This window comes from Tursiops truncatus, chromosome 2, assembly GCF_011762595.2.
Source record: "Tursiops truncatus isolate mTurTru1 chromosome 2, mTurTru1.mat.Y, whole genome shotgun sequence".
Taxonomy (NCBI): domain Eukaryota; kingdom Metazoa; phylum Chordata; class Mammalia; order Artiodactyla; family Delphinidae; genus Tursiops; species Tursiops truncatus.
Window position 1 is genome coordinate 43000968 of NC_047035.1, and position 26555 is coordinate 43027522.

Here is a 26555-nt window from a genome sequence, read left to right on the forward strand (position 1 = left end):
CAGAATTCCTTCACCCCAAAATTCTAAAGCTCAAAGTGTAGATGAAAATGAAACCTTGAAGGAAAAATCTGTTTTGGAAAAGGCAGTAGAGGTTGTATTACATCTTTATTGTTTGTCCCCACTACCCTCCAAATCTGACTTGTTCATAAAATTCTCCTCTCAGTTCACATGACTCCAGAACATATAAATAAAATGTGAAGCATTTGTGCAATCATTTGGGTGCCTTGCCTACTTGATGGCAAAATTGTGGGAAAATGAAAGCATTTGTGTTTTTATTTTGTGTTCTATAGATAAAATATGAAAATGGAATCATGGAGATAGAAAGGAGTTCAAAGATTATTTTGTTTAACTCCTCATTCTGTCAAAGGAGAAACTGCGGCTATTTGTCCAGTATCACATAGCATGTTTTAACAACAATAAAGCTAGGATTGGGCTTCCCTGGTGGCACAGTGGTTGAGAGTCCGCCTGCCGATGCAGGGGACACGGGTTCGTGCCCCGGCCCGGGAATATCCCACATCCCGTGGAGCGGCTGGGCCCGTGAGCCATGGCCGCTGAGCCTGTGCTCCGCAATGGCAGAGGCCACAGTAGTGAGAGGCCCGCGTACTGCAAAAAAAAAAAAAAAAAGCTAGGATTCATTTTTCTCATGCCTGTCTATGCCCGTCTAAACTCTACTGCCACTCATGATGGCTTGTCTTTTTCAGGTTTTTATCCAGAAGGATGGGGTCATGGAGACCCAACTTTTAGGCCACACTCTCCATCTCCTGGGGTGTTTAGTAAGATTTCACTGAATGGGAGAAATATTTGTATAGGAAAGGGCAGATCTCTGAACAGATCAGAAATGAACCAGAGAGTTCTCTAGCTTTTATGTATGTTTGACTATGTAGTTTATAGTTCAGCTTGTATTTTCAGAAATCAAAGGTGTAGTTTCATCAACTGTGAGCACTCTTGCTTTACAGCTATCATATGTTTTTGTTTTAAGGAAGGAAAATAGAGGCAGCAGGCCAAATACTGCTACTAATTCGGTTACCTGGCTATGAACTGGGATGCTTTATGGCTCATCCAAAATATGGGGATAACTAATGTCCAGAATGTTCACATGCTATTCCCTCTTTTTCAGATATCTTTCTCATATTCTCTCCTTTTAAAATAATGCTAGCTACCTGTATGTAATTTAATATTTAAATACAATTGCTTCAACCTCTCATCCTACATATGAGGATATGTAGCATCCCTTTCACCATCTCTGAGGATTCTTGGGTGGGGTGGCTTACATTTCTCCTAGTCATCTCTGGCTTCAGTTTTCTTCTGCTTCTAAATTTATGATCCCTGATATGCTGTTCCGTTTCTGCACATGGCATCTCATGACATCTTCCCATTCCTGTATTCTCCCAAAGAATTGTGGATTCAAGATTTCTTTGTAAAAAATTACCCCCGACTTGGTGGCAATAAATATTTATTATTTCATCCCATGTCTGTGTGTTAGGAGTTTGGGAGTAGCTTAGCTGGGTTTTTCTGACTCAAGGTCTCTCAAGAAGTTGCAGTCAAGATAGCAGCTGGGGCTGCAGTCATCTGAAGGCCTGACTGGGGCTGGAGGAGCTGCTTCCAAGATAATTCAGTCATGTGACGCTGGTAGTTGAGCAAGATGCCTCAGCTCCGAATTCATGGATTCCTCTTTCCTCATGTAGAAAAATTCAACCTTCTTTTTCTCTTCAGCTGTCTAGATTATGCCCTGAGCACGTGACCTTTTCTCTATCTCAAAAGGACCTGTAAGACTGAATGGGGTAACATGTGGAAGCTTCAGACTCCTTAAGGGGAAGAAGACCCTATGAAAATGTCAATTTTTTTTTTTTTGCGGCATGCGGACCTCTCACTGTTGTGGTCTCTCCCGTTGCGGAGCACAGGCTCCGGATGCACAGAATCAGCGGCCATGGCTCACGAACCCAGCCGCTCCGTGGCATGTGGGATCTTCCCAGACCAGGGCACGAACCTGTGTCCCCTGCATCGGCAGGCGGACTCTCAACCACTGCGCCACCAGGGAAGCCCGAAAATGTCAATTTTTATACTTGATGTGTGCACATCACATGCTTAACCCAGATAGTTTAATGATCAGATGTGGAAGAAAGGAAAAGTATAACTTTTATAAAGATAAGGTCTTTATAGTTAGATTTAGAATTTTCATTCCTAGGTTTAATTTTCTAGAAAACCCACAGTATCTAAGAACTTTCTGATGATGGGATAGATAAGACCTAAAACCCTTAAGTTTGGGGGGAAATTAGCAGTTTTGGTATAATTTTAGTTGTCATGAGAGTGTGAGCAGTTTGTAAAAAAATACAATAAATCTTAATCTTACAATAATGTGTGTTCAGTAAAGACTGCTAATTTAAAAGTGTTTTGGTTCTCTTAAAAAAGTTTTTTTCAAAAACACACTTGTTTACATTGTTTAACTAGTTTACCTTTTCTAATCTTTTTTTTTGAGACATGAAGGTTTTACCTATAATTTTTATAGTTGTTGCAGAGAAAACAATTTAAGTATTTTAAAGATAAATTTTAATTGAAAGTCATTTATATACTTTAAAAACTCTTGAATGAAACTGGTATTCAGTATTTTATGATGATATTTAATAAGTTTTAAAACATACTTAAAAGGTTCTGTGAAAGTGATGTAAATAAATGTTAAAATTACTTTTTATTTCCTGGATGTGTTGCTATTTCTGTAGTCATTTGACTCCATGATTAATAGAAGAATTGGGGAGAATATTACAAATGTGACTTCCAGGGTAGTTTATTTCAAGTAGGTATTTAAAAAACAATGAACTTAGTAACTACGTGTACCCTTTGCTAGAGAACTTCAAGTTAAGTCAGCTGAAAATTCAGCAGGGAAAAATGAACTGGGTTATCCGCGTCTCAAAGGTACAAAGAAATAGAACATTCCCTCCTATGTACTGTCTCTGAGCTGGGAGTCAAGGAGATTATTTTACTTATAGTTTAATTTAAAGGGGCTTATTTACAACATATTTATATGACAGTTTGATATGCTTTATTTTTCTGCAGGACTCAATTACTGGAATTGTCAACTCTACCAATTTATGTGCACGTTTCTCTTCCACTATGAGCAGACCAGTTGTACTGCACATTTGTCTGGCTTTCTGTAGCCTTCTACTTCTCGGCTTTGCCACACAATGTCTGGCCTTCCCCAATGTGGAAAGAAGGGAGGTAGCACCTGTTCATGAAGAAAAAGGGCAGTCTGAGAGGCTGAACACAGATGACCTAGAAAATAACTCCATTACTTCAAAGTACACTCTGGTCTCTGAAGAACCAATGATAGTGTTAGCAGGACCATCAACAATGTCATTAAGTAAAGTATTCCGTAGTAACAAAGAAACCCCTCCTATAGGAGCTGGGCTCACGCAGCCTGATAGCCCTGGCGTTTACACTGCTACTGAGCCAGTGATCTCAGCAGGGGAAGAAGTGTTTGGTTCCAGCCAGCCAGAGAGAATGTCTCCCGAAAGCGGACTTTCCAAGGCCATGTTAATGAACCCTATCACTCCAACTGCTTCTCTGAATATTGATGAGAAGGAGGAATCCTCTCGTAGTACCATCATTCAGCCCATTGTGGAAGGGACCACCGAAGCAACACAAGGTTTTCTGCACTATGTGGATGATCAATTGTTTGCAACTGAAAATCAGGCAGGAGTTAGTCTGGGACATTCACCTTTATCCTATGTGAATGCTAAAGAGATGCTAACCACCCGTCCAAGGACTGAGAAATTTGAAGCAGACCCAGAGCATAAGACAACTTCTTTTCCTGGTGCTGAGCCCACAGCAGGCGCTGAGCCTTCCCAGATGACAGATGATAATACCCAGGCTACTGCCACCAAGCACTGGCTCGCAACCTCCGAGTCCACCCTGAGTGTTGAACCAGAAACTGACAGCCTGCTGGGAGCCCCAGAAGTCACAGTGAGTGTCACCATAGCTGTTCCAGCTGTCTCCGTCGTAAGTGTTGAGTGGGATGACACCAAATTAGAGAGTGTAAGCCAGATAAAGACCCCAAAGCTTGGAGACAATACAGAGACTCAGGTGAGAAAGGAAACATCTCAGACAACCCAAGCAACCAGTAATGGTATGGAAGGCATGAAAGGGGGCGAAACTTTGACAGAGGCTGCAGATGTGGCTCTGAGGCTGCCTGAAGGGGAAGCACACAGGGGAACAGCCCTGCTAATAGCACATGGGGATGAGAGGTCATCTGCCTTCACCGATCAAAGTTCCTTTACTCCCACAAGTCCAGTGGAAGGTATGAAAGTCTCTGTGGAAAACCTGGTCCAAAATACTGCAGACTTCATGGAATCCACCAAGGAGAACAATGCCATGCTGTTCTTAGAGACCACTGTTTCCATCTCAGAATATGAGTCTGAGGCATATCAGCCATTGGGAAATACACTTAAAGGTAAAAGAAAGAAAGAAAAAAAAGGAAAATAATCTTTGTTTAACTTGGAATGTTTCTGTTTGGTTTTATTATTTTTTAATTGACATATAGTTGACACATAACGTTGTAATGTTTTAGATGTTTTATGTTTTTTTTTAAAGTGACAATTTAGAAGTAAGTTATCTAAGTTTTAATGAAAAGCAAAAGTAAATAAATAAAAAATGCATTTTTCATAAAAATTACATCCAAATATAACCCCTGCATATAGACCTGTGGTATTCAAATGGGAATAATTTGCGTCATGCCTTGTGCCCACCCCCGCGCCAATCATTTGGCAATGTTTGGAGACATTTTTTCCAGTTTTATTGAAATGTAATTGACATATGGCACTGTGTAAGTTTAAGTTGTGTGGCATAATGATTTGACCTATATACAACATGAAATGATTATCACAATAAATTTAGTGAACTTCCATCAACTCATATAGATACAAAATTAAAGAAATAGAAAAACATTTTTTTTTCTTGTAATGAGAACTCTTAGGATTTACTCTCTTAACTTTCATATATAACATATGGCAGTGTTAATTATATTTATCATATTGTACATCACTAGTACTTATTTATCTTACACCTGGAGGTTTGTACCTTTTGACTGCCTTCATCCAGTTTCCCCTCCCCCTATCACCTGCCTCTAGTAACCACAAATCTGATCTCTTTTTCCATGAGTGTGTTTGTTTTTGAAATATAATTGGCCTAAAACACTGGGTTAGTTCCTAGTTAGTTAGTTGCACAACATAGTGATTCGGTATTTCTATACATTACAAAATGATCACCATGATAAGTCTAGTTACCAGCTGTCACCATACAAAGATGTTACATATTTATTGACTATATTCCCCACACTGTACATTTCATACCTGTGACTCATTTATTTTGCACCTGGAAGTTTGTACCGCTTAATCTCCATTACCTATTTCTTGAGACATTTTTGGTCATCACAGTAGAGAGCATCTAGGGGGTAGGGGCCAAGATGCTGCTAAACATCCTACAGTGCACAGCAACCAAGATATATCTGAGCCAAAAAATATATATGTGTGTGTATATATATATATATCTGAGAAACCCTGATATAGATTAATATTTTTTAAACCTTTTATTATGAAAATGTGTATATTTACAGGAAAATGTGAAAAAATTAGCTATATGTTTAAGTGATATACTCAACAATGTTGGATACTTATTTATACATTGTTGTAAAAAGTACTCACATTCCTGATATTTCTTACCAAAAAGCCTTAGGTAAATATTTATTTCATAGTATTAACCATATGAGTTCTCTGACTTTGTTTTCCTAAAAAGAAATTCTTCTAGAAATAAGGGGGAAAAAATACCAGTACAGATAAATCCTCTCTGCTGGCTTGATTCTGCACTTTCTACTTCCTCGTGGCTTCTACATCTGTGAATGCTATGAGCTGACAATCCTTGCATTTGTTGCTGAAGGATGATGTTTTTCTTTTATTGTGTGTAGTTGGTCAGATAACAGAATAGGGAGGGAAAGACTTAGTGTAATGTGCATATGCTCATTCCAAATTGTTTTGGAATATGTACAGCTGTTACTCCAACTAATGGAAAATATCAGATTAATAATATGTTTTAGAAAGTGTTATGGAGATTGAATTAAAACGATAAAAGATTTAATTTTACATGTCCAATTAATTTTTTTTTTTTTGTGGTACGCAGACCTCTCACTGTTGTGGCCTAGTTGCGGTGAGCGGGGGCTACTCTTCATTGCGGTGCGTGGGCTTCTCATTGCAGTGGCTTCTCTTGCTGTGGAGCACAGGCTCTAGGCGCGTGGGCTTCAGTAGTTGTGGCATGTGGGCTCAGTAGTTGTGGCTTGCGGGCTCTAGAGCGCAGGCTAAGTAGTTGTGGTGCATGGGCTTAGTTGCTCCACGACATGTGGATCTTCCCGGACCAGGGTTTGAACCCGGGCTCAAACCCGTTTCGCCTGCATTGGCAGGAGGATTCTTAACCACTGTCCCACCAGGGAAGGCCATACCATGCCCTTTTGATATTTCTTGCTGTTTCATGAAACTATGAGCATAGAGTGAACATTTATTTTGACATATTTTTTCTCAAAAGTGTTCATTATGCTTTCAAAAATGAGGGCAACATGGAGAATGCATACTGCTTAAAATGATAAAACTATATATTATCTTTTTATGGCAAACATAGCATTGTCTTAGGTGCTAAAGATACAAAAAGGGCAATGAATCCTATCTCTCAAGAGATGTGTGATCTTATTTCAGAAAAAAACTTAAACAATGGCACAAAGAGCAAATATGAATATGAAACACAAGTAAGGTTGTCTTATAACCAGGTATATCAATCCATCAAATGTAAAAATCTCCAGTTAAAAGAAAAAATAGTCCAAACTGTTTGGAGACCAAGAAATGGAACTGCTTGTACCAAAAAACATCCAAACACTATTTTAAAGCAAATAAATTGTTTCTGAGGAAAAATATTTTTAGTAATAGGAAGAACAATGAAGTCATTAATAAAAACTTTGAGAAAACCTTTTCACCTATTTCTAGAATGTTATTTCTCATTGCATAATTTACCAGATTTGGTAATGTGCTAAGTATCTAGGATTAGTATTTAAAAAAAGAGAGATAACAGAGTCTTCTAGAAATTAAGTTTTCACAGTGGCTCAGTATTTGAAATTTCCAGCATAGCCCCTCCCTAGGAAGGGGGCAAATATTAACCCTTATAAATAGTCTTTAATAATGTATTTGAGTGGATTATAATGTTGTAAAGAAAGTGGACCTCTGATAGATACGTCATACCCCACAGGTCTGTTTCATTCTGTTTTATGATTTAAAAGCAAGTGCAGATCTTCTACAGAGGCTACTCCAAGTTGTTCCTTAGGCAATGGCAGGATTTCCTTTCTCATGGCTGAATAATATTCCTCTGTGTATGTGTGTATATGTCTGTGTGTCTGTGTGTTTATCCATTCATCTGTTGATGGGATAAGCACAGTTAGCACAGTGGTTAAGAGCCCTAACTATGTAACCTTAGTCAGGTTCCTTAGCCTTTCTACACCTAAGTTGTTTGTAAAATGAGGTAATAATAGCTGATATGTATTGAATACTTACGAAGCACTGGGCATGTACTATTTTACATGTGTTATCTAATTTAATCTTTGTAAAAATGCTATGAGATAGATACTCTTATTATTTCCATTTTACCACTGAGGAAGCTCAAGGCTCAGAGAAATTAAGTAATTTGTTCAAGGTCATGCAGATAGTAGGTTGCTGAGTCCGAATTGAGACCCAGGCAAATTGGGTCTAGAGCCTGTGTTCTTGGCCACTATGATATATGGCTTCCATAGAATATTAATACCTACCTCCCCTTAGTACATATGGGAGGATAGAATAAGATAATGCCCGAGATGCAAGAAGAACTACAATCCTGCAGCCTGTGGAACAAAAACCACATTCACAGAAAGATAGACAAGATGAAAAGGCAGAGGGCTATGTACCAGATGAAGGAACAAGATGAAACCCCAGAAAAACAACTAAATGAAGTGGAGATAGGCAACCTTCCAGAAAAAGAATTCAGAATAATGATAGTGAAGATGATCCAGGACCTCGGAAAAAGAATGGAGGCAAAGATCGAGAAGATGCAAGAAATGTTTAACAGAGACCTAGAAGAATTAAAGAACAAACAAACAGAGATTTGAACAATACAATAACTGAAACGAAAACTACACTAGAAGGAATCAATAGTAGAATAACTGAGGCAGAAGAACGGATAAGTGACCTGGAAGACAGAATGGTGGAATTCACTGCTGTGGAATAGAATAAAGAAAAAAGAATGAAAAGAAATGAAGACAGCCTAAGAGACCTCTGGGACAACATTAAACACAACAGCATCCGCATTATAGGGGTCCCAGAAGGAGAAGAGAGAGAGAAAGGACCAGAGAAAATATTTGAAGAGATTATAGTCGAAAACTTCTCTAACATGGGAAAGGAAATAGCCACCCAAGTCCAGGAAGCGCAGTGAGTTCCATAGAAGATAAACCCAAGGAGAAACATGCCGAGACACATACTAAACAAATTGGCAAAAATTAAAGACAAAAAGAAATTATTGAAAGCAGCAAGGGAAAAACGACAAATAACATACAAGGGAACTCCCATAAGGTTAACAGCTGATTTCTCAGCAGAAACTCTACAAGCCGGAAGGGAGTGGCATGATATACTTAAAGTGATGAAGGGGAAGAATCTACAATCAAGATTACTCTACCCGGCAAGGATCTCATTCAGATTCGATGGAGAAATCAAAAGCTTTACAGACAAGCAAAAACTAAGAGAATTCAGCACCACCAAACCAACTCTACAACAAATGCTAAAGGAACTTCTCTAAGTGGGAAACACAAGAGAAGAAAAGGATCTACACAAACAAACCCAAAATAATTAAGAAAATGGTCATAGGAACATACATATCGATAATTACCTTAAACGTGAATGGATTAAATGCTCCAACCAAAAGACACAGGCTTGCTGAATGGATACAAAAACAAGACCCATATATATGCTGTCTACAAGAGAACCACTTCAGACCTAGGGACACATACAGATGGAAAGTGAGGGGATGGAAAAAGATATTCCATGAAAATGGAAATCAAAAGAAAGCTGGAGTAGCAATACTCATATCAGATAAAATAGACTTTAAAATAAAGAATGTTACAAGAGACAAAGAAGGACACTACATAATGATCAGGGGATCAATCCAAGAAGAAGATATAACAATTATAAATATATATGCACCCAACATAGGAGCACCTCAATACATAAGGCAACTGCTAACAGCTATAAAAGAGGAAATTGATAGTAACACAATAATAGTGGGGAACTTTAACACCTCACTTACATCAATGGACAGATCATCCAAAATGAAAATAAATAAGGAAACAGAAGATTTAAATGACACAATAGACCAGAGAGATTTAATTGATATTTATAGGGCATTCCATCCAAAAACAGCAGATTATACTTTCTTCTCAAGTGCACATGGAATATTCTCCAGGATAGATCACATCTTGGGTCACAAATCAAGCCTCAGTAAATTTAAGAAAATTGAAATCATATAAGCATCTTTTCTGACCACAACACTATGAGATTAGAAATGAGTTACAGGGAAAAATACGTAAAAAACACAAACACATGGAGGCTAAACAATACGTTACTAAATAACCAAGAGATCACTGAAGAAATCAAAGAGGAAATTAAAAAATACCTAGAGACAAATGACAATGAAAACATGATGATCCAAAACCTATGGGATGCAGCAAAAGCAGTTCTAAGAGGGAAATTTATAGCTATACAAGCCTACCTCAAGGAACAAGAAAAATCTCAAATAAACGATCTAACCTTACACCCAAAGGAACTAGAGAAAGAAGAACAAACAAAACCCAAAATTAGCAGAAGGAAAGAAATCATAAAGATCAGAGCAGAAATAAATGAAAAAAAAGAAGATAATGCCCATGATGCACTTAGCACTGTGTGTATGGCACATAAGAACTCAGTAAACATTAGTTATTGTAATTAGTATTCCTTTAATTCAAAATGTCAAGTTCCTGTTCCCCTTCAGGAATGCAAATGTGAAAATTAATATACACAAGTGCTTCTGACAATTTTTTAAAAAATATTTATTTATTTATTTATTTTTGGCTGCATTGGGTCTTTGTTGCAGTGCACAGGCTTTCTCTAGTTGCGGTGAGCGGGGGCTACTCTTCATTGTGGTGCATGGGCTTCTCATTGCGGTGGCTTCTCCTGTTGTGGAGCACGGACTCTAGGTGTGCGGGCTTCAGTAGTGTGGCACGCGGGCTCATTAATTGTGGCTCGCGGGCTCTAGAGCACAGGCTCAGTAGCTGTGGCTCATGGGCTTAGTTGCTCCACGGTGTGTGGGATCTTCCTGGACCAGGACTCGAACCCATGTCCCCTGCATTGGCAGGTGGATTCTTAACCACTGTGCCACCAGGGAAGTCCCTGCCTCTGAGCATTTTTGAACTTAGTTTTGTATAATTTGTTTCTGAACAAATTGATTATGTTGATATTCATAAAAAGGAGCTCAGCTGTTGATTTTCCTGTTTTGTTTTAAATGTTATTCTCTTGTTTTTTATATTAACATCTTTATCTCTGTCTTAGATTGATTCATGACTCCTGAAAACAGCAACACTGAAAACATTTACTTCCTGGCAGTTTGTTTCTCTCCCTTCTCATTCCCTGAAATGGCTGTCTGCTTTTTTGTTTTTAATTATTAATTATATAGTAACTTTTTCAGGTATAGGGATTTAGTGTATTTAAAAATGTTGTTTCCTCCCTTTTAAGGCATCATCACTCAAGAGATGACAACAGCTGTTCAAGAAGCAGAAGCCACTTTATCTTCAGTGATGCAAGAGCAGCAGGTTTCTACCCTCGAGGTTATCAGAGGAGATGTCGAGACTGAGGGAGGGAAAGAGTTGCCCTCTGCCACAGCTGATGCTCCTGGTGTTACTCAGCTGTCGAGAAGATGGGAGCCTCTGGCCACTGTGGTTTCAACGACACCTGTCCCTCTGTCTTTCGAAATTACTCCTGCTGTAGAAGGTCTGTAAGGGAGAGAATTGTGCTCAGTGTTTTGGGGGTGGATCTTTTCTGAGTTGATGAGGAATAGAATGAGTGAGGCAGATGGCCCTGTCACCAAGGTGCACACACACACACACACAGCACACACACACACACATACACACGCACACACACATACACACAATACACAAACATACACACATACGCACACAATACACAAACAGCACACACACATACACACACGCATACACAATACACAAACACACACACACACACACACACACACACACACACACACACCCCTCACCTGGAAGTATATTTTTTCAGCAGGAAAGGTAGGTGAACTCTTTGTTGTTTGGAGAGGTGTGGCACAGCTAAAGGACAAGGGGTTAGTTCCCAAGTAAAATCTCCTGGTGGCTCATCTCTGAGGCCCACGAAGGCCAAGTCTCCTGAGAACTCTCTCCTAGTTTGACATGTCTGGCTGCTAGGTGCCAGGGGGGTGAAACCAGCAAGGACCTGGGGGTGAAACCAACAAAGACGTGGGTTTGAATCCCAGCTTTGGCCCTCACTAACACTGTGGCTTCAAGAAAGTTTCTTAATGTCCCCAAGCCTTGGTTTGTTCCTCTTTAAATAATGCCTACCTGTCTTATGGGTTATTTTAAGGATTTTGAATAATGTATAAAAAGTACTTTCTATGTAGAGGCCCTCAGATGCTCTGATATCTTAAGGACAGTGAAGTTTTGGAATCTGGGTGATCATCAGAATCACCTGAGAATACAAAAATTATTATTATTATTTAGTTATTATTTTTGGACTTCATGTCTCTGTCTCATCGTTGGTCTAAGTAAATCCTACTTTTATTTATTAACTGAGTTATCTTTAACAATGTAATAAATACCTTCTAATCCTGCCTGCCGGCCTCCCCTGCAAAAAAAACCCTTAGGATCTTGTCAGTAACCTACAGGTAACCCCATGACCCTTCCCATCTAAACCCCATCCTCCTCTGTTAACTATTAACCTGAATCTTGTGTTCATCATTTCCTTGACTTCCTTTTCTTTTAGTTTTATCGTGTCTGTATGTACTCCTGGTATTATACACTTAAAACTTTTAGATTTTTTACTTTATCAAAACAGTATTGTGCTGTGGATAGCCTTTTTGGGACTTTGTTTTTTTTTACTTAATATTCTAAGGCCTATATTTACTTACCGCAGTTCTTTTGCTTTGACTGCTTGCAATATTCCATTATGAAAATGTATCACAGTTTATTCACCCAATCTTCATCCAGGCTTTTCTAGTGATTTGCATTTGGGTCATTTCCAGGTTTGGCTATTGTGAACACGGCTGCCATGAATATTCTTTTACGTATTCTCCATTGCACGTGTGTAGGAGATTCTCTTGGGTATACCTAGGAACTGAATTGCTGGACAATAGGGCATATGAATATTTCACTTTAGGAGGCAATGCCTAACTGCTTTCCAAAGTGGTTGATTCCATTTATACTGCAAACAGCAATGGATATGAGAATCTGTGGGTCCATATCCTGGGAGCTTTCACAAAGAGTTTCTCAGGCTTCATCACCAAGGAGGTTCTGATTCGGTACGTTGGGATATGTAGAAAGCATGAAAACTGACATTTAAAAAATTACCTCAAGAGATTCTGATGATCCACCAAGCTTGCAAAATACTCCTATTCTAGAGTTTCTAGATTTGGGAATATCTGGGGCTAAATTTGGTTGCTTTAAAATTGAGCATATTGCAGACACAGATCTAAGCTTTTACTCTTTGACTTGATTTTTAAAAGTCATCCTTGGGGTATATTTAAATACATTTTTGTTAAATTTTCTACCTTTGGTAATAGGTTATATAAAATCCCACAAAATCCATAATATTGTTAATAGAATAAACGGGAGATTAACATTTGAAAACAAAGTTCTGATTTGAGATAATATATTTTCCTGGAAGATAAAGTATTTGCCTCCGGTTGCTGGATTGGTACAATGTGGGAAGGAAGAGCTGGTCTAAGTGCCAAACTTACTGTATATAAGAATACTGGCTTCATTCGTCATTTCTTGCTTAAGAAGTAAAAGCACGTGTATATATTCCCCATACTGATCATCTTTGGGTCATGTCTCTTGTGTTTGGCAGACCTAATGGACACAGTCACAGGGCCGAATGAGGAGTTGTTCACACCAATTGTGGGTTCTCCAGTGACGCCCCCTGGGATAATGGAGGAAGCACCTAGCACTTCCCCAGCGCTTGCTGATCCTGAGGCATCTTCCGAGAGAACTGCTGCTCCATCCATTAGCTATGTTAATACAGCTGCCTCCTATGGTCTGGACCAACTCGAATCCGAAGGTATCCATGCTTTGAAGGGGATCTTTTCTGGGACAGATTCAGTGAGTCACTGAGCAACTGTTGTCTTTGAGAAAAGATCCAGGATAAGTATATTCTGTGTGTAGTGTAGATCAGGGGTCCGTAGACCATGGCCAGCCAAATCCAGCCTGCCTTCTGTTTTTGTATGGCAAGCTAAAATTGGTCTTTACATTTTCAAACGATTGAAAAAAATCAAAAGAAGAATAGTATTTCGTGACATGTAGAAGTTTTTATAAAATCCAAATTTCAGTGTTCCTAATTAACAGCCACACTTGTTCATTTGTGTATTGTCTGTGGCTACTTTTGTGCCAGAACAGCAGAGTTGAGTAGTTGTGACAGAGACTAATTGCCCACAGAGCCTAAAATATTTATGAGATGGCCCTTTACCGAAAAAGCTTGCTGACCCCTGCTCTACATCAGTAGTTCTCAATTACAGTTGAACATTAGAATCACCTTGGGGAGCTTTGAAAGGATCCTAATGACCGAGTCCTTCTCTCAGTGATTCTGATTCAGTTGGGATGGAATCTGGCATCAACATTTTTCAAGAGTTGCCTGAGATGATTTCAGTGTGCAGGCTGAATTGAGAAAACTGGTTTAATGGAAAACTTGAGTTTCCCCACCAGATTTTCTTGGGTGGAAGTTTTAATGTGAATTGTATTTTCGTAACACTGCTCTGGTTGTTAACGCTGGGTCATTCTCCCTTAATTACGTTTCTGGGTTAGATGTTCCACTTTTTGGAGATAGACAGTCTCCTCATCTGTTAAGGCTGAGAAATTCTTGCCAAATTTTACTTTCCAAGACATTGGCTTTGAGCATGAAAAAAGATGCTTGGAGCACAGCTGCACATCCACAAATGAGAAGTCGGGAAATATAATGAAAGGTCGTTTAAGTAATCAGCATTTTGGCAGGTGAACAGCTCCTGGCTGGATTGCAAAATGCCCAGAGATTTGTAGTGCTGTTTCTTAAACTAATCGGGAAGACAGGTAAGCTTTTGGGCACTAAATTAGCCATGTGTTGGATTCAGTAAAGACATAGGATGTGCTGTTATTTTATATTTTGTCTACTCTGTAACAGAGAAGGTGGTTCAGCCAGGTTTGCAGCAGGCTGTATTGCAGACTTTCAGGGTAATGCTGGTAGTTTTCTGGCGGAGAAATGTGACATTTTAGGAGGAATGTGAATTCCGTGGAGTGCTGGTTTAAGAAATGGATCAAAGCGAGCTCAGAGGCCAGCAGCTCTTGCTCTCCACATTAAGATAAAAACTTGGAATGTAGTCTCATATTAGCTGTCTGCTCTCCTTGATGCCATCTGGAAAGACCAGGTTTCCCCAAATTAACCTGAGTTAGAGATGACAGCTTTACCCGGCAGGGCTCATTTAATCAGAGGAAAAAAATTGTGTTTGTGAATAATCCATACTTGTGAAACTGCAATACTTTTCTAAATTTAGTAGATGGTGGCAGTTATATTGAGATGTGTGAGAATTTTCTTAACTTGCCTAAGATGTCCTAGAGTTTTAGTGCTTTTCTTCTACACAGCTCAATTCCAGCTTCTTTTTGAGAATATATTTTGTCAGTTTTGATCGAAGTTATGATCCTTGTCAAGGCTTATGAAAAGACATTTTTGGTTTAAAAATATTCTTTCTGCTATGTTGTTGGGCTTAAGACAAGATTTTGAATGAGCACACCTCTTCTCCTAAATACCAGGGAGTACAATTTATATTTGATTAGTATATGTTAATAATGTCGCAATTAGTTTTATGCTGGTCTGTCTAGTCCTCTTAAAGCAGGAGTGACTACACTTATTTAAACCGATAAATCGACAGATTCCTGGATGTATTGGAAGCCTCCATTTTCAGTGCATGTTTTTCCACTTTGTCCAGGAATGTAAGTGCAGCCTGAGGCTTTGACTGGATGAAACATTTTAATTCTTCCATAGCATTGGACCCAGGGGAAGATAGTTTATTCTTACTTAGAACGAGGTTGTGTGATGTCAAGTTATCTACCTTTCAAGTTTGAATCTCTGTGTCTGATGTGTTGACAAATGTCAGTTCTCCAGAGAATAGGGTATTTGTCTCAGTGAGATATGGACAAGAGACCTGCCCCTTTTAGACCACACACCCAAGGAGCAAGAACCTTTGTGGAAATTTCTGAATGTTTATTCTTTAAGGGATAGTCAATGTCCCAGATGAGCCTAAAATTTGTATCTGCGTGGTACCCTGTCTTGTTGTCTTCTCCTTCATGTCTCTACAACATAATGACTAAGGGAGTGTATTAGTTTTCTAGGGCTGCCATAACAAAGTCTCACAAACTGGGTGATTTAAAACAGCAGACATTTGTTCTCTTGCAATTTTAGAGCCTAGAAGTCTGAAATCAAGTTGTAGGCAGGGCTGCACTCCCTGCAAAGCCTCTGATTGAGGATCGTCCCTTGCCTCTTCCAGCTTCTGGTGCCTCAGGCATTCCTTGGCTTGTGGCAGCATCACTGCAGTCTCTGCCTCCATCTTCACCTCTTCCCTCTTTGTGTCTCTGTGCCCAAATTTCCCTTGTCTTATGAGGACATCAGCCATTGGATTAGGACTCACCCTGATAATTACATCTGAGCTTGATTACATCTGCCGGAACTCTATTTCCAAATAAGGTCAGATTCACAAGTTCTGTGGTTTAGGACTTAAACATATTTTCTGGGGGAACACAATTCAACTTGTAATAGGAGGTCTGCTTCTGAGGAGTTTTCCAGCTGGCTCTGAAGGCAGACTTGCTCTGCCTCCGGAACGCCCACTTGAGAGATGTGCATTGGTAGAGTGGGAGAAGTTTGGTGTGGTTTATAGTTCTCAGGCATTGAAGAAAGCCTGCTTCTATAAGTGCATACTGCCTTGTGCCTATTTCAGTACGCCTTTTACCTTGTCAGCAAAAATGCAGTTTGATTTTTGAAGGGATAATGGTTTATCTGTCACCTTGCCTGATACACTTTACTTGTCTGTATTTTTTTTTTTTTTAGGGAATAAATGCTTTGAGGATGATAAAAAATGCATTATACTTATCTCAGGCATAACTCTACTAGGGCTGTATTCAGCATCTTTGAAATATAAACATGACAAAGTGTTCTAACTTTTAATTCAAAAATTGGGTAATGGCAAAGTACATGTATATGTATATATGTGTATATATATACAGGTACATATATATGTACATAAGCTAATTTTTGTTCTTTTTAAATTAATTGTTATTGCAGTATAGTTGATTGACAGTGTTGCATAATCTTATTTTTGGACATGATCTTTGTTTAGGTTGATGTCCTTTTTGGTTGAATGTTAATATCTTCCTCTGCTCCAAAACGGCAACTTAAAATTTCTGATTGCTTATGAAAACTTACTTGGAGTTCTTTCATGTGGGCTAACTGTCTTTAAAATATTTTAACACTAATATCAAATGGACTAAGGCCTTCGATATTTCTTACTGAATGTAATTCTGCTTTGTGAATTTTAGAAGTCCAAATGAAGATATCTATTTACTCTAAACAAATCAGACTTATTTCTGCCTTTCCTATATTTCCACAGAAGATGGAAATTCATCTGTGCTGTAACATTGTAGCAATAATTCTGTAGGGTGGAAGGTTATGGCTTTAACAGTTCAATACTCAGAAAAAAAAATCTACTGTGGGTCTCTTTGTACCAGGTACTAGGTTCCTAAGAATGTGTGGGAGGTAAGAGAACAAAAACGGAGGTGTCTCAGATCTTGTGATTAAGGTGTTGGTAATCCTTCTTCACATCCCCAGCACTTTCTCCCTTAAAGTTTGGAAGTCAATAGCCGGGCCTTCCAGCTGTGAGAGGTGGGAAACCACTTGGTGCTCCCCATGGTGCTGACCGGACAGACTTGGGAACAGGGTGAATTTGCTTGGGCTCTCTCAAGATGAGCCTGGGTTAATGTATTGCTTTTCTGCAAGACAAGAAGAAACACTAGTGTCCTTGATCTGGAGAATGTGAATTCTCGATCTGACTGGTCCTATTTAATGTGTTTCTATAGGCATAATAGACTGAGTGGTGGGGCTGTAAAATCCCGTGCTGTTATTCCAGACAACTCCCATTTCCTCATCTGTTTCAAAGTGCCTGTTTATTACAGGGTTATTGACATGCCTGGGAATTACCTTTTTTTTTTTTTTTTACTTATGACACGTTATATATAAACATATAGCATATTACCTTTTTAACATATAAAGAGGTTTTAAATTCTTAGTATCCAACAGGAAAGTCATGTTTAATTTTTTTAATATCTTGATTTTTAAAAAAAATAAGACCAAATATATCATTTGACTTCAATTTTCTCTTTTCTGACCGTTTTGTCCTTGTTTTTCGAAGACCATTTTGGATGTCCTTATATTTAGGTTTTGAAAGATTGTATTTTTGACATCTTTTCCCAGCGAGGTAGCACACATGGGGCAGAAGGCTGTCATTTTTCTGTCATTTGTTGTTTAATCTATTTCAGTGACATCAATTTTCCTCCCTTCGTGAGTGTGTGTGTGTGCACATCTGTGTATTTAATTTCATGGATGTTTTTTCCACAGTCCTCTGAGAGCATGTCCTATATACATTTTCAGCATCTCTTAATTTCCTCTGCTGAAAGACAGTGATATTATCTCTCCTTTCTTATCTGGAATTCTCAGTTCTGTCTCTGTTCTAGGATTCTCTCTACAATAACAGGAATTTCAATAGATAGGGATTTCAGGAGAAAGCCGTGTTTGAAAAGTATGCCTTTGTTCAGATGACTGAGTGATATTTTTTGGCTGTGTGATCTCCTAATTGGTACTGAAAAAAAGGTGCTTAGTTTCTATCTCTTATTGGTCAATCAGAAATGAATTGGGAAATGCATTCTTTAAGTGGCTTTGTGGAGAAGCCTCAGATATTTTTCTTCAATAGTTCCATTGAGGATTCTTAAGAGCCCATGTAATTTTTATGAGAGAAGTGTTTGCTCTTCAACTGCACTTTAATTCACAAAATCAATTTTTTTTGTCTTCCCAATATGCACTCCTTTTCAGAGAATATTTTCTTATTATTTTCTCAATTCTCATATAATGTTTCAACTCAGGAGGCAGCTAGAATGGATGAATGAGAAAGTGTAGTCAAAGATCTCATCTCAAGTCCATGTTTATGAAGCCAAGTTTATGTGACTTACCTTTGGGAGCTGCTATGTGGACATAATATTAAAGATCCAGTAGAGTGTTGGAAATTTGAACGGTCCGCTGTTACTTATGATACTGTAGTATGAAGTTAAGGATGTTCACTCTAATTTTTACTCTGAGTATGTTAAGAATGGATACAAGTTTTGGCTTTTGTTCTTGAAAATGCTTTGGATTTAATTTTGCATCAATAACAGAGGCAATGATTTCAGTCATTGATTACCCCTTATGGTAAGTCACTTTGTTGGCTTGTCCTGAAATCATCATACTTTCTCTGGCATTTATGATAGGTCTCTGTTCTTAAGTACCTGTATGTTCTATAGGCTAGTACAGTAAATTACTCAGCTCTCGGAGTGGTCATCACATGTCTGTTGCTAATGCTCACATAGCCAGTGGTATTTCAAAGAATATTTAGAATCAATATTATGATGTATTACCATAAAGCTTTGCTACAAATTCTGCTGTTGAAGAAAGATAACTGATATTCACTCTAAGTTTTCTGGTGTGCTTTCTTATCATAGGGAATTTATTTATTGGTGTGGTCACAATTAAGTAAGCATTGTTATAGAGTCGATTCTTCCCATTTTTTTTCCTGCATCTTTGTTGCCCAGCACCAGAAAGTTACACTGCTTAGTAAAGCTCACTCTTAGACACTTAGGAAATTTTATATAATGGCTCATGATGACAAAAGGATTTAGCTTTGTACATATTCAGTGGTTTTGTTTATTCATTCATTTATGTGTACACTTAGCAAGTATTTGGTCATTCAGATAACAAAAAGAAGTGAGAGTAGATCTTGTGTAAATTTTAGTAGAAGTTATGATAAATACATAAATAACAGACACACAAGGTAGAAGGTGGGAAAGTATCACAAAACAATTACAGAAAAAGGACTGTGAGAGATAGGAGAGAGAACTTAGCCCCAGCTTAGAGAAATAAAAAATTGTTATTTATGCTGGGGAGTCTTTTTTTTTAATAAATTTATTTATTTAATTTATTTATTTTTGGCTGCATTGGGTCTTCATTGCTACGCATGGGCTTTCTCTAGTTGCACTCTTCACTGCGGTGCTCGAGCTTCTCATTGCAGTGGCTTCTCTTGTTGTGAAGCACAGGCTCTAGGTGCGTGGGCCCAGTAGTTGTGGCACGTGGGCTCAGTAGTTGTGGCTCACGGGCTCTAGAGCGCAGGCTCGGCAGTTGTGGTGCACAGGTCTAGTTGCTCCGTGACATGTGGGATCTTCCCAGACCAGGGCTTGAACCCATGTGCCCTACATTGGCAGGCGGTTCCTAACCACTGCCCCACCAGGGGAGCCCCTTCTTGGGAGTCGTGTGTGTGTGTGTGTGTGTGTGTTGTTCTTTTGATATTTATAAAAAAATAAGTCATAGGATATCGAAAAATATGGAAAACATTTTAAAGGTTGGTGAATCATCCTTTAGATATCATACATACCACACTACCATTCAATTATTTTATAGGCATGTGATCAAGCATGTTTCTATAATTTTAGCTTTTTGGTTAGATGAATTCTTTCTTTTTTATTCTTCCAGTTTTATTGGGATATCATTGACATACAGAACTCTGTAAACTTAAGGTGTACAGGATGATGATTTGACTTACATATACCATGAAATGATTACCACGATAAGTTTAGTGGGCATCCATCATCTTACGTAGATACAAAATAAAAGAAAAAATTTTTTTTCCTTGTGACGAGAACTCTTGGGATTTACTCTCTTAACAACTTCCATGTATAACATCCAGCAGTGCTAATTATATTAATTATATTGTACATTACATCCTTACTACTTACTTATCTTATAACTGGAAGTTTGCATCTTTTGTCAGCCTTCATCCAGTTTTCTATCCTCTTACCCTCCTCCTCTGGTAACCACAAATCTGATCTGTTTTTCTATGAGTTTGTTTGTTCGTTTCTTTTTGAAGTATAATTGACCGGCTAGGTTAGTTCCTAGTGCACAACATAGGGATTTGATATTTCTATACATTTCAGAATTATCACCATGATAAGCCTAGTTACCGTACATCACCATGCAGAGGTACTACATTATTATTATTATTTTAAATAAATTTATTTATTTATTTTTGGCAGCGTTGGGTCTTCGTTGCTGTGCACAGGCTATCTCTAGTTGTGGCGAGCAGGGGCTACTCTTCGTTACAGTGCACGGGCTTCTCATTGCGGTGGCTTCTCTTGTTGGGGAGCACGGGCTCTAGGTGCGTGGGCTTCAGTAGTTGTGGCACGTGGGCTCAGTAGTTGTGGCTTGCGGGCTCTAGAGCACAGGCTCAGTAGTTGTGGTGCACGGGCTTAGTTGCTCCGCGGCATGTGGGATCTTCCCAGACCAGGGATCAAACCCGTGTCCCCTGCATTGGCAGGCGGATTCTTAACCACTGTGCTGCCAGGGAAGTCCCACTACATTATTACTGAGGTAAATTATTTCTTAAGAATAGTTTTTAGATGCAGCAGCCAGGTGCTCAGCCTCAGGCCAAACAAATATATGATTTATAGGAAACTGTACCAGGTCTCTCTTGAGGGGATTGTTCAGAATCCTAGGCAAGATGATCAGTTCTGAGTGTTTCATCTGGGCTCATACTCCAGGACTGACAATCCCTGTGAGGAGTGGTCCAAGCAGGGCTTTCCATGTGTGGTGGTTCTTGCAGTTGTCAAAGCAAGCACGCAGCTTGCAACTGCACAATAGGATGTGGAGATTTCAAAGACATTTTAGATGTTTGCAGAAAATCAAGGCATTTAAAAAAAATAAATTTATTCATTTTATTTATTTATTTTTGGCTGCATTGGGTCTCTGTTGCTGTGCGCAGGCTTTCTCTAGTTGTGGCGAGTGGGGGCTACTCTCCCTTGCATGGGCTTCTCGTTGCTGTGGCTTCTCTTGTTGTGGAGCACGGGCTGTAGGCGTGCAGGCTTCAGTAGTTGTGGCACGCGGGCTCAGTAGTTGTGGTGCACGGGCTTAGTTGCTCCGCGGCATGTGGGATCTTCCGGAACCAGGGCTCAAACCCATGTCTCCTGCATTGGCAGACGGATTCTTAACCACTGCGCCACCATGGAAGCCCCTCAAGGCATTTTTAAAAGCATGATTTTTCAAACATGATTTTTCAATATGAGGCTAGACATAACTATCCTTTTACTGGTATAATCATTGAGAATTTTATTGCATCGGAGTACAAATAATTAAAAACCTTAACAATGTATAAAATAATGTAAGAATATTACCAACTGCACTTTATCAGGCTGTGTTCATACCATGCAATTGTTTTGGCATCAGACTACCTTTTATTATTAAAATGCATACATATCCCCAAAGGAAAAGATTAGAAGAAAAATATAATGCATCAATTTGAATGGCCTTACAAGATTTTAAAAGTGTTCACACTTGGAAATATTAAATTTGTCTTGAAAGAGTTACATTGATTCTGCCTACATTTACCTGTGTTTCTACTTCTTTAGCCATTCTACCTCCTTATTTTTTTTAATTAATTAATTAATTAATTTATTTTGGCTGTGTTGAGTCTTCGGTGCTGTGCACAGGCTTTCTCTAGTTGTGGTGAGTGGGGGTACTCTTTGCTGCAGTGCGTGGGCTTCTCATCGCGGTGACTTCTCTTGTTGCGGAGCACAGGCTCTAGGTGCACGGGCTTCAGTAGTTGCGGCACTTGGGCTCAGTAGTTGTGGCTCGAGGGTTGTAGAGCACAGGCTCAGTAGTTGTGGCGCACGGGCTTAGTTGCTCCTCGGCATTTGGGGTCTTCCCGGACCAGGGATCAAACCCGTGTCCCCTGCATTGGCAGGTGAATTCTTAACCACTGCGCCACCAGGGAAGTCCCCTTCTAATTGTTTGATATCTCCAGACAAAATATTCTGTGGAAACTTCTATAAAAACAATATAAAGAGGGACTTCCCTGGCAGTCCAGTGTTAAGACTCAGGGCTTCCACAGCAGGGGACACGGGTTGGGGAACTAAGATCCTGCATGCTGTGCAGTGGGGGCCCAACATTGCTCCCTCTGGGTTTTCTCAAGGTATCTGCCTCACGTGCTCTCTGAGGAGCCCTACTTCCTGTTAAAACTCCAGCTCAAGCATAGATGAAAACCCTCTCATTTGTTTCAACTAAAATTAGTAGAAATTTAAAAAATACTTGGCTCCAACCTAAGGGAACACAAAGCAAATGAACCAAGAAAATAAAAGAAACAAAATGAATTAGGCTTATGAGGTACACATTTCTCTCTGATCGTACCTTAGCTAAGGAGCTTCCAGGGCTCCCAGGCCTCGACTCATTCCATGGTCTGAGAAGGTTTTTAATATTTGGTACCCAAAGCTCTGGAACAGTTTTTCAGGCACCTTGGTAGGCTTTCTGGCTTCACAACTCTTGGCTTGTTTCCTGTTCTGAGGATAACTTATTTTCTCCTTCCCATCCCTGCTCCAGTGTGGAACAGCCAAAACAAAGATGTAAATTTCCTCTAGGGCCCACCACCAAGTAGGGAATCCCCAACTCCACTTACATATTGTCTGTCCTGCTTTCCAGGTTGAAGGACACACCTCCAATCCCTAGGCAACTGACAGCCAGATAACCATCATGATTGACACCATGTACATCCCACTCTTTAGAGGAAATCCCATCTTTGTTAAAAGCCTGTCATGATTCACATCTGGGCAATATCACATTGTTCTCACTATACAAGAAATATACCTATATAGAGTCATTCTGTCATATTCTGTAGCAAATAATACTCAGTGCTATGCTACTCTATAAACAGAGGGCTATGAAGTTAAAGTTAAAAGAGGACAGGAAGGAGAGACAGAAACCATTCAGCTCAAAGTCGTCTTTCTTTCCTTTTCTTTCTTTCTTTCTTTCTTTCTTTCTTTCTTTCTTTCTTTCTTTCTTTCTTTCCTTCCTTCCTTCCTTCCTTCCTTCCTTCTTTCTGTTTTATATTGGAGTATAGTTGATTTACAATGTTGTTTTACTTTCAGGTGTACAGCAAAGTGTTTCAGTTATACATATATCTATTCTTTTTCAGACTCTTTTGCCATATAGGTTATTGCAGAGTACCGAGTAGAGCTCTCTGTGCTATACAGTAGGTCCTTGTTGGTTATCTATTTATATATAGAGTGTGTATATGTTAATCTAATCCCAAACTCCTAATTTATCCCTCCCCCCAACCTTTCCCCTTTGGTAACCATATGTTTGTTTTCTAAATCTATGTGTTTGTTTCTGTTTTGTAAATAAGTTCATTTGTATCATTTTTTGGTATCATTTTTTAAGATTCCACATATAAGTGATATCATATGATATTAGTTTTTCTCTGATTTACTTCACTTAGTATGATAATCTCTAGGTCCATCCATGTTGCCGCAAATGGCATTATTTCATTCTTTTTTTATGGCTGAGTGATATTCCATTGTATGTATGTATATATATATATATATATATATATATATATATATCACATCTTCTTTATTCATTCATCTGTCTATGGACATTTAGGTTGCTTCCGTGTCTTGGCTCTTGTAAATAGTGCTGCAGTGAACACTGAGGTGCATGTATCTTTCCAAATTATGGTTTTCTCTGGATGTATGCCCAGGAGTGGGGTAGCTGGATCATATAGTAGCTCTATTTTTAGTTTTTTGTTTTTTGTTTTCTTTCTTGCAGTACACGGGCCTCTCACTGTTGTGGCCTCTCCCATTGTGGAGTACAGGCTCCAGACACGCAGGCTCAGTGGCCATGGCTCACGGGCCCAGCTGCTCTGCGGCATGTGGGATCCTCCCAGACCGGGGCACGAACCCGTGTCCCCCGCATCGGCAGGCGGACTCTCAACCACTGCGCCACCAGGGAAGCCCTATTTGTAGACTTTTTGATGATGGCCATTCTGACCGGTGTGAGGTGATACCTCATTGTAGTTTTGATTTGCATTTCTCTAATAAGTAGCGACGTTGAGCATCTTTTCATGTGCTTTTTGGTCTTCTGTATATCTCTTCTTTATGAAGCTTCTCAGACCACCCAGCCTGCATTGATGAGTAGTACAGTAAAAAAATAGCTGTGGTTATGGTCTCAAATGGACATGCCTGAGTTTAAGTGTTAGCTTCATCATGAATAAGCACTGTGATATTGACCAAACTATTTAATTTCTTTAGGCTTCAGTTTTTCCATCTGTGTAAAGCAGAGATATTGGTGTTCCTGTCTCCTATTATGAAGTAAAATGAGAGCTTGTGTATAGTAAATAATGCATGACATAGAGTAAATACATAATAAATATGAACTTTTAATATCATTTATCAATTAAAATTATGTATTGTGATCAAGTATTATTATGTATTCATTGTTATAGTGAAATATTCACATCCTCTGCATGCAACCAATGGGTCAGGGGCCAGGCAGATAGTGTAAGTGAGCAAAGAGGAAGGTGCCTAAGGCAGTAGGGAGTGGTGTGTTTCAGGAGAGAGCACACACTCCCTCTGATTCAGACAGATCCAGATATGGTTGCGAGGAGGAGAATGTGAGTTCAGTGATGCTAGATCTCAGATTTCTTCCGAGGTAAGCTGAAAATTCCCATTTTTATATGAAATATTCTGATTTTTTAAAGTGTCAGAAATCAGTTCTAGTGTTTACCTATCCTATTTCATTTTTATTAGTATCACAACCGAAATGAATCTGTCTTCCCAGCCATTGATCATCAGTTTGTGCTCTTAACTGAATTCTCCGAACCTCTTTAAGGGCAGGGTCAGAGCTTTCTGTCCTTGTGTCCCTAGTGTCTGTAGGTACCAGGTGTTGGGCAAGTGATGATCAGCGATGTAGTGGATGGTTTTAGGACCATTATCTTCTTTAATTGATGTGTTTTGATTTGACTCGCTCTACTTGTTATTGTTTTAAATCCAGTGCTTATTTTGGGCCTGAAGTTGAGCACTTTTTATGTGAACAAAGCAGTGGCTCCCAACTACCTTCTGCTAGAAATCTATTTCTGGTAGGAATTTGCTTAGATTTCTTGCATCCCACTGTGGGGTTGAACATTATTTCATTTCCTTCTTATTGGAATCCATACTGATACCTGCACTTAGTCAGGTAAGGCAACTCAGTAAACTTAAATGATTCTTTAAACCCACTTTGAGAAGCCAGAGTGAGAGGGAAGGAAGAAAAGGTAAGGGGGGAGGAGGGAGATCCTTCTCTAGAAACATTATTGGAGTTAATTTGTACAAAGATCATTTCCCGCCGTGGGCCACCCCTCTCCCCAGGGTGACAGAAGCATGTAGGTGGATTTTCCTTAAAAAGTTGATATTATACTCATTTGAAGTGAATACATAATATAAATTAATAAAAATTATATTGGAGTCCTATAAAGGCATTACTACTTATTTTGAGGAGGAAGATAATGAATTAAAGTTCTGTTCAGTTTATTTCTGTTCAGTCACCATATATTGAGGGCTTATTTTTTGCAAAGCACAATGCTTGATCCTGGGGAGGTAAGGCACAAAGAAGAATAAGACAGGATCTCTGGTTTCAAGAATATACACAGGTATGATAAAACACATTTCTGCTAATTAATACGTAAACCTCATTTTGAATTACTTGAGTCATGTTTTAAAGGGGATATCTACTTTCATAGGTATTTTTTGCAAAATCAATAATCAGCCTAACCAACCCATGATTTATCTTTTGAGTGTATGTGGATTCTTAAACACAAGTTTTGCCTATGTTTGCTTAAAGCAAATATTCCTTTAAGACTACTAAGTTACTGCAGAGAAAGGCTTTATTCTGGATGGCTCAGAATTTATAGATACAATAATAATAAAGCTTTTATGTTTCTCTTTACAGCACCCTTGAGAAATAGAGCAATATTGCTGTAGTCTCATTTTCCAAAGGGAAATACATAAGAGTCTGTCATCTGAATCCAAAGTGAGTTGTTTAATGAACAGGAGCTAGACTTGAGAACTTATAATTATTGCTCTAGGGCTCTCTCTA

The 26555-nt window shown here is 38.9% G+C and overlaps 1 protein-coding gene across 1 annotated transcript in view; it reads left to right on the forward strand.

Moving 5' to 3' along the window:
• Window positions 1-3050: 3050 nt before the first annotated feature.
• Window positions 3051-26555, forward strand: part of ARMH4 (armadillo like helical domain containing 4) — a 128230-nt gene continuing 104725 nt past the window's right edge. Inside the window, exons 1-3 of the mRNA XM_033851098.2 lie at window positions 3051-4444; window positions 10815-11069; window positions 13194-13403. Of these exons, the coding sequence (XP_033706989.1) occupies window positions 3109-4444; window positions 10815-11069; window positions 13194-13403 (1801 nt within the window). The 5' untranslated portion in view covers window positions 3051-3108. The remainder of the gene's footprint in view (window positions 4445-10814; window positions 11070-13193; window positions 13404-26555) is intronic.